We start from the raw sequence: 15,203 nt of genomic DNA on the forward strand, positions 1-15,203 counted from the left end.
AGATGTAAGTCTGATTTGTGACTGGAATCACCCTTTAATATCTACTGTTTCATTATTTTGTGAATGCCACACTGTACCTGTCTTTAAAGAATCTTCGAAATCCAAAGGCAACCAGCTTGAGAAGAGCTTCGAACACAAAGACGATGGTGAAGACGTAGTTACAGTATTTCAAAGCCTCCTCCAGGGACTAGGAGAAAACATGAACATGCAGAGATTAGCTATTTTCACGTAAACATGATCCCATCTGGTTTAGCTGTGATTAAATCCTTCCTTGAACCGGGTGACCCCACTTATAGAGAGGATGTGTGTAATCGCACCAGAACTTGTTCTTCTGTTCTCTTCTTGTTTGTTATCGTCTGGCCAAATACTTCAAAAACAGCAAATGAGGCCAATATATTATGAGAAGCAGATGGATTGGCAGGATCATTTACGTAATCCGACATGAAAGGCTACATGAATTATGCATAACAACATGGTTGCACAAGATGGGGGGGCAGAAGCGGAATTCCAGCACTGACATTGTATCTTGATGGTGATCCAAATGCCAGGAGATCTGAATAATCCTCAAGAAATCTGAAATGCTATCCATAGCAACCAATCAAACTTAACATGGTATATTTTAAAGAAAATTACAACATTGACCCTTCTGAAATAACATTATGAAGTCTGGTGTTACCAGGAGCTGAAGGGCTTAGTGCGTCTTTGCAGAAGCCATACTATTGAGTCAATTTCTCTACTATAAGTCCAGAGCTTTTTGGCTCTAGTTATTAGTATGACCTATTGATCAGTCTCCCAATCTAGTACCCTAGTCCCTGGTATCTAGTGGTTGGCTGATTTCCATCCCACTTAGATCCCTATTGCAGCCACCTACATAGGAGAAGAGGCTTCACCTGCATGTGGTCCCCACTAATGGTATATATGAGTTATGGAGACAGTTGAGCCAGCGACTCGAATAATGGTCACTTGAAGTAGTGATTTTTTGTCATTTCAGGTGGCCATTGCCTGAAAAGATAACTAGTTTGTGATGTATAGTCTATAGTCTACCAAAGATGAAATTCTGAGTCTATGGCATAATTTGCCAAAACCTTAAATATCATTTCCCATACTATCACAATTGCAATCCCGCGACACGGGATTCTAATTCAGCTAGCCCTCCACCAGTATGCAAGGGCAAGCCTACAATTAGCTCAAATATTCCGTATTAGTTTGAAACTTTAAATAAAGGGTCCACTAATTTGTCCTATAATATTCTGCTTGTTTGAAAGCTTAATGAGATGCAAATTCCTTCTACTGTTCTTGTCTAGATATCGAACATATATGAGATTGCTATTCAGAAATCAGATATTTATTATGACTAGTTTCATTTTGAGATACAGATTATTTATAATAGATTTTGGTTCAAGGTTTGACGCGTTTCTTTGGACACTTCAATTCATCAGAAGCCGTATCAATCAGTAGGTATCCTAGGTTCGATTGTTCCTAGATTACTGGCTAATATCGGACGCCATAACTAATGCCAAAACACCTCTGAGATGTTCTGAACACACTAATATAAGATGTAATAAGCCGTATAGCACACCCTGGGCAGATAAATTCCCTAGGAGAATATTCGGAGCAGCCCAGAGTACAATCCCCCCAAGCTTTTTATAGCAGCCCAGAGTACAATCCCCATGTTTTGGATTTCCAATGGTGGTCATTGTCTACTCTACCCATATAATGACTATGAGAGTTGAAGGCTTTCTTGAACTGACCGTTAACTTCTGGGACTTTAATAACTATCAAAAGAACCAACTGGGGCAGGAAGAGTGGGTGGTAGAGGGTCTCATAGGTCGACAAGGTTGGGAGAGGCATCGAGCATATGCCTTGTGTACCCTGCCTATAATCTGGCCTTGGTGGTGCTTCTGCAACATAGTGAGGCAATGTTTACTGTAGCAATGCATTTTATAGGTTATAGGCATTACAGATCGGCACGCTACCTACCTTGGGTTGGTTGTAGTGCTCCATAGACATGGTAATAACATTGATACCAATGATGAAGGTGATAAACAGGTCCAAGTAGTGGCTGGTGCACAGCGTGTGTATGTATTTCCGCGTCGGGGAGTAATCAGCGTAGTACGGTCTCCTCTGGGCCTCTGTGCGAAAAATGTATAAAAGCCATAAAGTAAAATATTATCAGTTTGGGGAGCGAGGAAAACATTGATGCCAAACATCGAAATGCACAAACGGCAGGCAGACATTGCTAGAGAGACCAATGGCGGACAGATGGATGGACAGACACACAGATAGAACCTAGGGCTAGGTTAACTTAGAAACTACACCATTAGAAACCAATGTTAATTGGTTATCCTAGTGATTAGCAAACAGGTTCAGCAGAGTTTAATGTGTGTGCAGTGTGTTTGTTGCGTTAACAGTGCTCAGCTCTGCTACATCCGTAATATAACAACTGTGCCATCCTCACCTGGCATGAACAAACGGGAGACCTCCAGAAGGTGTGTGCTTGTCTTATGTTGCTGCTTAGCACTATGTATGGCACTATTTATGGGAACACTCTAGATGGCACTATTTATGGGCGCCCTTCATTAATCATGTCAACACTCAAAATGATACTATTCACGGTTACACTGTAGATGGCATTCTTAAAGGTACTGTAAATTCTGAAAGGTATAATTTATGAGTACACTCTAGATGAACTATTCATAAGGAAACCCTGACTCACACTATTCATAAGGGCACTATGTGTGGTACTATTCATTAAGCCACTCCAAATGGCACTACTCATGGGGTCACTCCGGATGGCTTTATTCATGAAGGCATTCTGATTGGCACTACTTATGTGGGCAGTGTTTAGGAAGACACTGATTGGCATTACTTATGCAGTCACCAATTAGAAAGACATTCAGACTGGCACTACCAATGTGGTCACTGTGGATGGCAGTACTCATGTGGGCACTAATTATAAAGACACTGATTGGTACTACTTACGTGGTCACTGTGAATGGCACTTCTTATCGTGTGCACTGTTTGACACTACTTATGGGGTCAGTAATTATGAAGACACTCTGATGGGCACTCTGGATGGCAATATTCCTGATGATGCTCTGCTCATAAAGAAATACTGATTGGCACTACTTGTGTGGTCACTACTTATGAAGACACTGATTGGCATTACTTATATGGTCACTAGATATGAAGACACTCGGATTGGCACCACTTATGTGATCATTGTGAATGACACTACTCATGGGGTGCACTGATTGGTACTACTTATGTGATCACTATGGATGGTACTATTCATGAATATACTCAGATTGGCACTCTTTTTGTGGTCACCAATCATGATGACACTGTGATTAGCAATACTTCTGTGGTAACTCTGGATGGCACTACTCATCGTGGCACTTTGATTGACACTACTTACGTAGACACTTAGATTGGCACTACTTATGTGGTTTCTCGAAAGGTGGCATTACTCATGGGGTGCTCTGATTGGCATTACTTTTGTGGTCACTCTGGATGGTGCTATTCATCATGACATGCTGATTAGCACTACTTATGTGGTCACTACTTATCAAGATTGGCACTATTTATGTGGTAACTATGAATACACTTGGATTGCCAATACTTATGAAGACACTTGGATTAGCACAACTTTCTCTGAATGGCACAACTCATGGGGCGCTTTGATTGGCACTACTTATATAATCACTCTGGTTGACACTATTCATGGGGAGCTCTGGATGGCACTATTTATAGTGGGCACTATTATATGGTTGGGCTATATATAAGGGGGCATGGCTGTTTAAAAACGTTTTCTGCTGCACAGTAGGCGCTTCCTGAAAGCAGTTCTTTAAGATAAGGCCACACTTTGCAGTCAAGGCAAAAACGCAAATCTTAGTGGTTTTCCATGCTATAATGGGATGAGCAGACCCCATTGTTGTCAATGGGGTCCACCCAGCACAGTTTGGTTTCGTCCAGAGACTGAACCATTTAGCCGCGGGGATTCCCCTTCCCTGCTTTCTGAAAATGGAATCCCCAACGCAGGTGTGAAAGCACTCTAAAATAGCCTGCCTGTGTCCGCTACATGCGGCCTTACCCTGAAAGTGGGTGACTATGGAGGAAATATGCCCAGACAAACAAGCAGCAGGGACTTGGCTCAAGTGGGCAAAACACAATAAACGATGTCCAATCTAAATGCTTCCAGAAATACATTGCTCCGCTCTTGTGAATGCCGCTGAAAATAACTCTGCGAACAGTTTTAAGTGTCTCTCTAGGAAGAATGGCATCACATTGACAGGGAACAAGATATGTCAGCCACCATGCAAAACAGTGCCATGTTTAAACATTGTGCATGCCTCCGCGAGCTCAAGCATCCAAATGTACCCGGGGCATATAAAAGCCTGAATGAGGCTCCAGCTGGCAGCGGTTCTCAGGCCTTGATGTATCCTACAAGGTTAATAACACAGTGGAGCTCCGGCAGTACTTGTTATGTGGTAATGCATGAGCCTGACAAGGCTGCGCACGGTAACGTCGGGTGTAATTAGGTCATTTACTGATCTGCTATAGTCCACTTGGTGCTCACATTGGACAGTATGACAGCTCCGTTTTTAAGGGCCTGAAAGTTAAAATCAGGTGTTTTGACAGGTATAATAGCTGAAAAGTGAAAATACTGCATGTTGTGAGAATGTTTAGCTGTTCACGTGCAGCACTGTAGAGTCAGGTAACTACAGGGCGGTGAAATGTACACTGACAGGATGTGGAGCTGTACAGCAACGGGACCGTGGAACTGTACACTGACGGGACTGTGGAGCTGTACACTGACGGGACCGTGGAACTGTACACTGACGGGACTGTGGAGCTGTACACTGACGGGACTGTGGAGCTGTACACTGACGGGACTGTGGAGCTGTACACTGACGGGACTGTGGAGCTGTACACTGACGGGACTGTGGAGCTGTACACTGACGGGACTGTGGAGCTGTACACTGACGGGACCGTGGAGCTGTACACTGATGGGACTGTGGAGCTGTACACTGATGGGACTGTGGAGCTGTACACTGACGGGACTGTGGAGCTGTACACTGACGAAACCATGGAGCTGTACACTGACGGGACTGTGGAGGTGTACACTGACGGGACTGTGGAGCTGTACACTGATGGGACCGTGGAGCTGTACACTGACGAAACCATGGAGGTGTACACTGATGGGACTGTGGAGCTGTACACTGACAGGATGTGGAGCTGTACACCGACGGGACCGTGGAGCTGTACACTGACGGGACTGTGGAGCTGTACACTGATGGGACTGTGGAGCTGTACACTGATGGGACTGTGGAGCTGTACACTGATGGGACTGTGGAGCTGTACACTGACGGGACTGTGGAGCTGTACACTGATGGGACTGTGGAGCTGTACACTGATGGGACTGTGGAGCTGTACACTGATGGAACCGTGGAACTGTACACTGATGGGACTGTGGAGCTGTATACTGACGGGACTGTGGAACTGTACACTGACGGGACTGTGGAGCTGTACACTGACGGGACTGTGGAGCTGTACACTGATGGGACTGTGGAGCTGTACACTGATGGGACTGTGGAGCTGTACACCGACGGGACTGTGGAGCTGTACACTGATGGGACTGTGGAGCTGTACACTGATGGGACTGTGGAGCTGTACACTGATGGAACCGTGGAACTGTACACTGACAGGATGTGGAGCTGTACAGCAATGGGACCGTGGAACTGTACACTGACGGGACTGTGGATTTGTACACTGATGGGACTGTGGAGCTGTACACTGATGGGACTGTGGAGCTGTACACTGATGGGACTGTGGAGCTGTACACTGATGGGACTGTGGAGCTGTACACCGACGGGACCGTGGAGCTGTACACTGACGAAACCGTGGAGGTGTACACTGACGGGACTGTGGAGCTGTACACTGACGGGACTGTGAAGCTGTACACTGACAGGACCATGGAGCTGTACACTGACGGGACTGTGGAGCTGTACACTGACAGGACCGTGGAGCTGTACACTGACAGGACCGTGGAGCTGTACACTGACAGGACCGTGGAGCTGTACACTGACAGGACCGTGGAGCTGTACACTGACAGAACCGTGGAGCTGTACACCAACGGGACCGTGGAGCTGTACACTGATGGGGCTGTGGAGCTGTACACTGACAGGACTGTGGAGCTGTACACTGATGGGACCGTGGAGCTGTACACTGATGGGACTGTGGAGCTGTACACTGATGGGACTGTGGAGCTGTACACTGACGGAACCGTGGAGGTGTACACTGACGGAACCGTGGAGGTGTACACTGATGGAACCGTGGAGCTGTACACTGACAGGACCATGGAGCTGTACAGTGACAGGACTGTGGAGCTGTACACTGACAGGATGTGGAGTTGTACACCGACGGGACCGTGGAGCTGTACATTGACGGGACCGTGAAGCTGTACACTGACGGGACCGTGGAGCTGTACACTGATGGGACCGTGGGGCTGTACACTGACAGGACTGTGGAGCTATACACTGACGGGACTGTGGAGCTGTACACTGACGAGATCGTGAAGCTGTACACTGACAGGACTGTGGAGCTTTACACTGCTGGGACCTTGGATCTGTAAGTTGACGGGACAGTGGAGCTATACACTGAGGGAACCATGGAGCTGTAAACTGATGGGACTGTGAAGCTGTAGACTGACAGGACCATGGAGATTTACACTGGCGGGACCTTGGATCTGTAAACTGACTGGACCGTGGAGCTGTACACTGATGAGACTGTGGAGTTGTACACTGACAGAACTGTGAAGCTGTAGATTGGACCGTGGGGCTGTACACTGACAGGACTGTGAAGGTATCCAATTGCAGGACTGTTGAGCTGTGTTCTTTTGAGACTGACAGATCTGGGACTGTACGCTTCAAGGATTGCCGAACCTGCACGCTTGTAACACTGAATAATTAGGACTGTGTACTTTTGGGACTGGACCTTTGTAATGGTGGGATTGTGAACCTGTGTACTTCTAGGACTGTGAAGCTGTGCACTTGTGAGATCATGAAGCTTTGTTCTTCCAGGACCATGGACATTTCAGCTATAGCACTGTAGAGCTGAGCACTTCTAGCACTGTGTATCTGTGCACTTGTATATCTCTGCTTTTATGGCCTTTTGGTACTTGGTGACTATACTCCAGCATTTTTAATGCCCCCATGGAAAAGCCTGCAGAGCTATGTGCTTTGTGTGGACCTGGAATCTCCCCCTTTTACTGTTTGCTTCTATCGCGAAGTTACAGTCATCATCATTAGTATTATTAGTTTTTATTCTTCTTATCCAAAGGTTCAGAACATCTGAAAATCTCTCTGGATTACCAGACATTTACAGTGTATTTTAGGATGAGCGTAAATGCTTCATCATTTGATCTACTTAAGCCTCTGCGGTAACGGCACAGATATAATGTATTTTTAATGCTCCAGAGTAGATAAAAAGACAAGTAATTACCCAAAAGAGATGAAAGCTCCTCGGCCTGATTATCATCATTTTACTTCATGACTAAATATTAGAGATAACCGTTTCTTCTTATATCAGGCTGGAACCAGTCCTGGCATCTGGGCATTAACTACCACACCCTGGAATACCCACCCATTGCCCACTTCTAAAGCTTGTCTAAATGTCATATACAAAATCCTTGCTTACTGTGGAAACTTATGGATTTATCTAACCTCGTTATATCTAGACTCATTGACACATCTGGTTAGTAAACAAAGCAACATTACAATAAGATGGGGACAATGATCACGAGATCTAGAGAAGGGCAAGGTGACCCCATCAGGAGTCAATGATTAAGGTTCAAGAGTTAAGAAACCATAGACAGGAGATTTCAGTACTGTGGTTCCTGGACCACCATCCACTCCTGGAGTTGATGAATTGGCCATGTTGGATTTATTCATCTGATTCATTCATTTGTTACCCACGAGAAAGTTTACCGGAGATGTTGGTTGGCTTCTCCCTAAACTTCTTCCATAAATCATGTATGGCCAATCCAGACATGCATGTCAATAATGGTAGAAATTAAAAAGTGATCACTGCCAGCTAAACCGCTCTCATCCAGCAACAATGGCAAGTAGATGGGTGATTTAGGGATGGCTAATCATAGTACAAATTTTGTAAGATAGAGGAAGATTCATTATGGTACCTTGTCACCTAAAGGGCATTTCCTGAAGAAAAGAGGTCTAATGCCAATGTAGACTCCATGCAATCTCTTGACTAGTTGCCAAAACACATCATTCTCCCAAGAGGGCAATCATGTTGAGTCTGGGCATTGGCCACCACTGCAGTTTCTGGGAAGGAGATGTGGGCCAGGCTTAAGAGAGCTGTTCCCACAAGCATCAATTATGACAACAGGTATCTGTACTTGAAGAAGAAGGTCTCCTATGATTTACATATCCTTGGGAACATTTGCCTTCATCAGTTCAAAGGTTTTTCCAACATGTAGGAAAATAATGTGGACAGATGTGTCGTTCTTGCTGAAGAAATTATAGAATTATCATTGGCCTCCAAATCTTCCCTGAATCTTACAAACATAATTGTACCATGAATGGCCAGTCTGTTGGTCATACTAAAAATTGCACATCCTTGCCCCAGGTCAACTAGATCAAGTGATTATCTCACCAAGTTCATGGAACAACTCTCATGCAGAACACAGAAGCAAAGTCATGCGAAGCTTGTCACAGGCTGCGCGCTCTGTAGAGGAGACGTAGCCGAGGAGGAGGATGGAGAGCAATTCTCAAAGCCTCCTAATGTTCTTCACTAGGATTCATTATGTACTTCTCATAGATACATACATAGACATCAGGGTGACCATTTTGTTGCTAGAATCAAGCCAACCTGCTTCCCCCCACCCCAATACATTAGTTTGGTCCACAGAATAGCCACCTCCACAGTTTAGAAGGCTGGAGAACTTGCCGTAGTCCTGTTCTACTTTACTTTTCCTATGTGGTTAGTCTTGGGGCACATCTCCGAGTGGCACAGCCATGGTATAAGCACAGCATGCTGCCAGAAAACACGGATACCACCAAACAATGTACAACACAAAGGACTCCACGCTGCACACATCTTTCTGAGTCATACAATGAAGAGCCTGCAATCCTTTATCCTTGGTAACTAAGTCAAGAATTTTTTGAAATTTTTTATCATAATAAATTAATTCAGGTTGAAGTTCAATTAAATGTAGATTAGGCTCTAAAGATAGTTTCCAAGCCCAAATATTCAGTCCAGGATAATGACTTTGTGATAATCTGGGTCAGTTCTGGAGACTTCTGATGATCAAAGGAACTCAATATTGTCCAGAAAAGATTTTTTTACATGCCTCATCAAGGAAATCACTCTATCTCATATCTATCTATCTATCTATCTATCTATCTATCTATCTATCTATCTATCTCATACCTATCTATCTATCTATCTATCTATCTCATATCTATCTATCTATCTATCTATCTATCTATCTATCTATCTATCTCATATCTATCTCATATCTATCTATCTATCTATCTATCTATCTATCTATCTATCTATCTATCTATCCATCTATCTATCTCTATCCATCTATCTATCTCATATCTATCTCATATCTATCTATCTATCTATCTATCTAATAAGCAGTGGGACAAATTTCCATAGACCAGTGTTTCATGCACGGGGCTCAAAATGATCAATGTATTATGACACACATTTGTCTCTATTGGAGGGTAATGTATGTCACAGCCATTCATGGATCTAGTCCTAGAGGAAAAATGGTGTATAGTGAAAGCTGTAGACTCCACAGCCATGGTAAGAAAACCCATAACAGTCAGTATGCAGCTACAGAGAGGCTACAGACTCTACGGCCATGGTGCGAAATACACAACAGGCAGAGTAGCAAGGTAGCAGGAACTAAAGCCACCATCCTCAGGACTGGACTTCATATTGGATTGTACAGCTTTGTACCTTCATCAATTGAATGTTGAACCGACAAGTTTCTGAGTCCAGTATAAAAGTGAGTTGAATTGTTTCCCCTTGTCTCTCTTTTATCGGGGTATGCACCACTATATCCCATACTAGGGAGCAGTGATCAGCCCTTTTCCATCACCCTGATATTTCACTGTAGTGTAGCAATTTAGGGAGTGACTCGCACTGTAACGGCCGCCGTGAACAACATCACCATCCGGGCTCAATACAGTATCACAAACAAAATCCTAAGGAAATTGCTGCACATTGAAGAGACTGGTTTCCTATTAGGAATACTCTGAAGTATGAGGAGAGGCAGTTTATAAAATAGATGTCATTTTCCCCTTTAAATCTGAAGCAATTGTCCCTCTGTAGAAGGCTGCAATATCCCGGAGCAATTCTGTCCAAAAACATTTGAGGCTGGTTTGACAGTGCCATTAACTGCAAGAAAATCGTTCTCTTTCCTCCACAGAAAAATCTATAGAAATCCGTCAGTTGTCTGAAGCCTTCATTAAAAGTGGTCCAAAGCAGACAGGGGCCGACACCTCCCTATAATATCTCTATAACGCTTCACGACGATTCGTATGAAAACCGAAAAGATTTGGGAGTCACTAATAATGGCTACAAATTCAAATCCTACAAGACTGCAATGAAAAGTTCTGCAACTTTCTAATAGAATTTGTGTTTCAATTTCTTGCATCCTCTGCTTGCAGTCAGTGACTGGGACCATTCTTTCTTACATCCAGATACTGTATAGACCTAATACCTTTCACAGCTCAGGGTTTGTTACATCTGTAGCCAGTCTGGACAATCCTCTATGAGCTAGAGACATCAATAACACAACTCTCTCCTGTCCTGATAATTTATTACAATGTATCAGTGCAGGTAATGTATCATTCCAGGCAGTTCAGCTCACAGAGGATTGTTTAGACTGGATACAATTGTAACACACCTTCAACTTTGACAAGTATTGGCTCTGTATAGGTTTTCAGCCTCTTTAGGATACGGCTAGGTCCCGTTTACGCAATGGTGGATTATAATAGGGGCAATCTCTCTGGATCCGGGGCTCCGGGGGCCCACGGACGCCTAAACTGCCCCTAATAAATCTGCTGACGACCTTTAGAGTCAGCTAATACAGTGTAATTGGCACTATTATACTTACGCTCGCCCTGCCCCCATAGCTCCATTACCTTGCTCAGCAGCAGGTGACGTCAGGCATGTGAGAATGGCCATCTCTGTGCTCAGTACATCGTCGGTGCGCAGGGAGGTAGACTGCTAAGTGGCTGTGTGTATGGAACCATAAGGCAGTGGATAGAACTGGACAGCAGGGGATAGAACTGGCGGGGTCCCGCTGGCCACTGAGAAAAGGGACTTCTTGGAAGGCATCTGGGGGATTGCAGCTGCAGAATTGTTGCATGTGTTGATGACCATGTAAGGACAAAAACACATGGGAGTATGCGCAACTACGAAGCATAGCTGTGCATGAACCTGTTTTTTTTTTTTATTGGGCCATTCAAGCTCTGCACCATATACTTTGCGCAGAAGCGAGTGCATTTGCATATACGCTTGTCTGAAGCCTCCCCTAATATGGAGCACAAACACACTTGTGTGAATGAGATGTGTCTATGCGAAAAACTGAGCGAGGAGCGTTTAGACGCAGCGAGAAGTGAACGAACCAGTGATAACTTTTATGCTGGTTGAAACTGAGCGACAAACAATAAGTAAAAGAATAGCACACAATGGCTTTGCGTATAGACGTAACGATTATCGCACGTTTTTGATCATTTTTAACGAATTTTACATGATTATCGTTTCATGTAAATGGCCCTTAAAGGGGTTGTCCCGCGCCGAAACGGGTTTTTTTTTTTTTCAACCCCCCCCCCCGTTCGGCGCGAGACAACCCCGATGCAGGGAGGTAAAGAAAGCTCACCGGAGCGCTTACCTGAATCCCCGCGCTCCGGTGACTTCTCTACTCACCGCTGAAGATGGCCTCTTCCTCCGTGGACCGCAGCTCTTCTGTGCGGTCCACTGCCGATTCCAGCCTCCTGATTGGCTGGAATCGGCACGTGACGGGGCGGAGCTACACGGAGCTACACGGAGCCCCATAGAAGACTGCAGAAGACCCGGACTGCGCAAGCGCGGCTAATTTGGCCATCGGAGGGCGAAAATTAGTCGGCACCATGGAGACGAGGACGCCAGCAACGGAACAGGTAAGTATAAAACTTTTTATAACTTCTGCATGGCTCATAATTAATGCACAATGTACATTACAAAGTGCATTATTATGGCCATGCAGAAGTGTACAGACCCACTTGCTGCCTCGGGACAACCCCTTTAAGGCTACACAGCAGCACGTGTCATACAATATCAAGCATTAGGTTGCGTGACCAAACAATGTACACGATTTACCTGCAATGTGAGTGTTGTAGAGCTGCAATTTTTCTATTAAAAAGTCCACAAAATCACAGACATGTCACAAGCGAGGTGCAGCCATGCGTGATTTATATTGTGGCCTATGGTAAAAAATAGTCCCCTACGACCAAAAAAAGGAACAAGTTTGTTATGTCGCAGTTGCAACGTGACCACAGAGACAATCATAAGATGCCGTACGACATGGTGATCTTCATGCTGTTTGACACATGCTGCCAAGTAGCACTGGCCTCAGACAAAAAGCATCAATTTGCAGGCAAGTTGCAGTTGTATGCGACTTGCCTTGCCGTCTATGATGGCAAAATCTCAAGCGACTTGCGCCCTAAAATGAAATCGACAACAGTTTTGCATTTTTGCGACTGCCGTGTTACCCTGACAAGTAGAAATGGGATAAGAGAATATTGTAATCTGTAGCAGATGAGCTGCTGACATTTCCAGGAAGAACAGATCAATTACTTTCATGAACTCTATTCCTGCGGGACTGCGGTTGAGTTTGAATGGAAGCAGGTGAAATCATCTGATGTGGATTATTGCAGACTGGGATGAGGGACGAAAGATACAGCTCTCTTATAGGGTGTCATCAATCTGGGTATTACAGCTCTTTAGGGTCACCATAATGGGATGTTTGATAGAAGTGGCCAATAGTCACCCCATGGACCTATTGGTTGAAGTCCTGCTTAAACAAGAGGGGAGAGGCCAACATCTAATTGAACCCCCATCTTTGCACACTATCCTACTAGAAGTATTTGGACACCCCTATTAGTAGAATGGATCATGTCTTATTAGCATGTAACATGTCATAAACCCTGCTACATAAGATGGAGACCCTTGGAGGTGGCAGACATAGTTTGTGATGAGAACTACACTCTATTGGATATACGGGTTATGTTGCTGCACACAAGCCGTCCATTGTGAAGTGAAATGCATCGGAAATAGTGCAAGGAAGGTGGTCATTGGACAGTTGAGCAATTGAAAAACGTGGTTGGAGAATATGGATATTCTATGATTGGACAGTTCTGACCTGAACCCTACTGACATCTTTGGGATGAACTGGCATGTCAAGTCAGGAATTTTGAACAACATCCCTCTTCGAGAGAGAACTCACCAGATGTTTGCAGGATGAATGGAGGGAAATACAAGCTGAAGTATATCAGAGGTTAGTAGAAAGTATGTCACTTTTTGGGAGGCCCCACTAAGTATTATCATATGGAAGTAAATACTACTTTTGATTTATGCTCAGGTGTCCAATCACTTTTTGTGACATAGTTTGTGTTACTACAACACCCATCATGGAAGACTTGGGTATTATTGGATGTCCTTTTCATTCATTGTACCTTACAATCAAAGGGTTGTAAGGACCTTGGTCACATGTAAGGGGGTGTAGCCATGATGTTATTTCTTATTTCAGCATTGTGTGACATTTGGGGTGTCTGGGTGTGTCCGCTCTTCCTCTAATCTCCTGTAGTCTCTGGCCCAAGAGAGGACTGAGTGGGCTTCAGTGAGAGAAGAGGTGTAGGAGCTCTGCTGCAGAACACGGTCTGGACTGAACGGGCATAGAAGAAGAGGCAATGCCCTAACTACATTTTCTCTTGGATATCAGCTTGTGACGGCCTGTATCCAGCTTGAATCTCTCAGTTACTAAATGGCACTAGTGGACTTGGACTGTGAGTCTCCAGGCCACAATGTTCAGTAACGAAAGCGGCTGCACTAAATGACTTGAAACTTTGGTTACATTGGTTCAGCGAGAGGACTGTTTGTTTTGTTCACAAGACTGTAGCTGGAAACATCCTATTGCTGCCATATAATCATCACACGGACTAAAAAACTGCTGTACTGGCCAGAAAGTTAAAATTGCTAATAAACAGTTCAAGTTTGCACAACAAGGATGTCTGATGACTATTCCTACACAGAGAACATCTCCGCAGCCCACGGCCTCCCATAATGTCCCAGGCACAGTTTAGGGACACTCGCTTCCACAACTCAGCATGTGAATAGCCGGCGGTCGCAAAGGCCCCCCTGGTGGATGGGGAGTCACTCCGGCCTACACCCCAGAGTAATGGACCATTATTATGGTGCCAGGTTTTGTTGACCCTGATAAAAGGGCCTGGTATTCGCTTCCCCTCTGTGATACTCAGGACGGGAGTGTAGCAGATGCTGCAGTCACTTCTGGGTCCATCTCATATAAGAAGACAGCACTATTATACAAGATAGAGTAGGGGGCCATGCACATTTTACACTGGGACCAAGAAGCTTTAATGGGGTTTGCCGGGTCTAAGGTATTGTTGACTTATCCTTGTATGAGTACTGTGGCCTCTTCTTAAGCATTCAATGTCACGTTCATTGGCCTCAGAGAAGCTTAATGCCATTCAAGTAAATTGGATTGAGCTGCTATACCAGGCACAGTCACTAAACAATGTATGGCGCTGTGCCTGGTAAGCACTGAAGCAGCAACGCTGCTCACCTGAGACCCAAGCAGTGGACCCCCTGATCAAAGACTGATGACCAATCCTGAAGGTACGCCATCAATATATCTTCATCTTGGAAAACCCCTTTAAATTTCACCTCTGCAGTTTAGTCTAATCTCATCCCTCTTGTGTGCTAAAATGTAGCTCCTCTGGGGAGAGGGGTCTTGCATAGCTTCTTATCAACCAATTGCTAAGGGAAATGAACCAACGAGGGCTGGGCCCTGCCTGTGCAAGGGCCCCATTCCTTTATGGCTCCTTTGTACACTCTTCTGCAGCCGTTTTGTTGTAGACCACTGCCCATTCAATGCTCTGCCTCTA

The 15,203-nt window shown here is 44.8% G+C and overlaps 1 protein-coding gene across 4 annotated transcripts in view; it reads right to left on the reverse strand.

Annotated features, from left to right (window-relative positions):
* CACNA1H (calcium voltage-gated channel subunit alpha1 H) overlaps positions 1–15,203 on the reverse strand; it is a 490,224-nt gene that overhangs the window by 40,968 nt on the left and 434,053 nt on the right. For all 4 annotated transcript variants that reach the window (XM_066576606.1, XM_066576607.1, XM_066576605.1 and 1 more), the window contains exons 26-27: positions 1,981–2,132; positions 78–187 (exon numbers count right to left, since the gene is read on the reverse strand). In XM_066576606.1, the coding sequence (XP_066432703.1) occupies positions 78–187; positions 1,981–2,132 (262 nt within the window). The remainder of the gene's footprint in view (positions 1–77; positions 188–1,980; positions 2,133–15,203) is intronic.

This window comes from Eleutherodactylus coqui, chromosome 8 (genome assembly GCF_035609145.1).
Source record: "Eleutherodactylus coqui strain aEleCoq1 chromosome 8, aEleCoq1.hap1, whole genome shotgun sequence".
Classification (NCBI taxonomy): domain Eukaryota; kingdom Metazoa; phylum Chordata; class Amphibia; order Anura; family Eleutherodactylidae; genus Eleutherodactylus; species Eleutherodactylus coqui.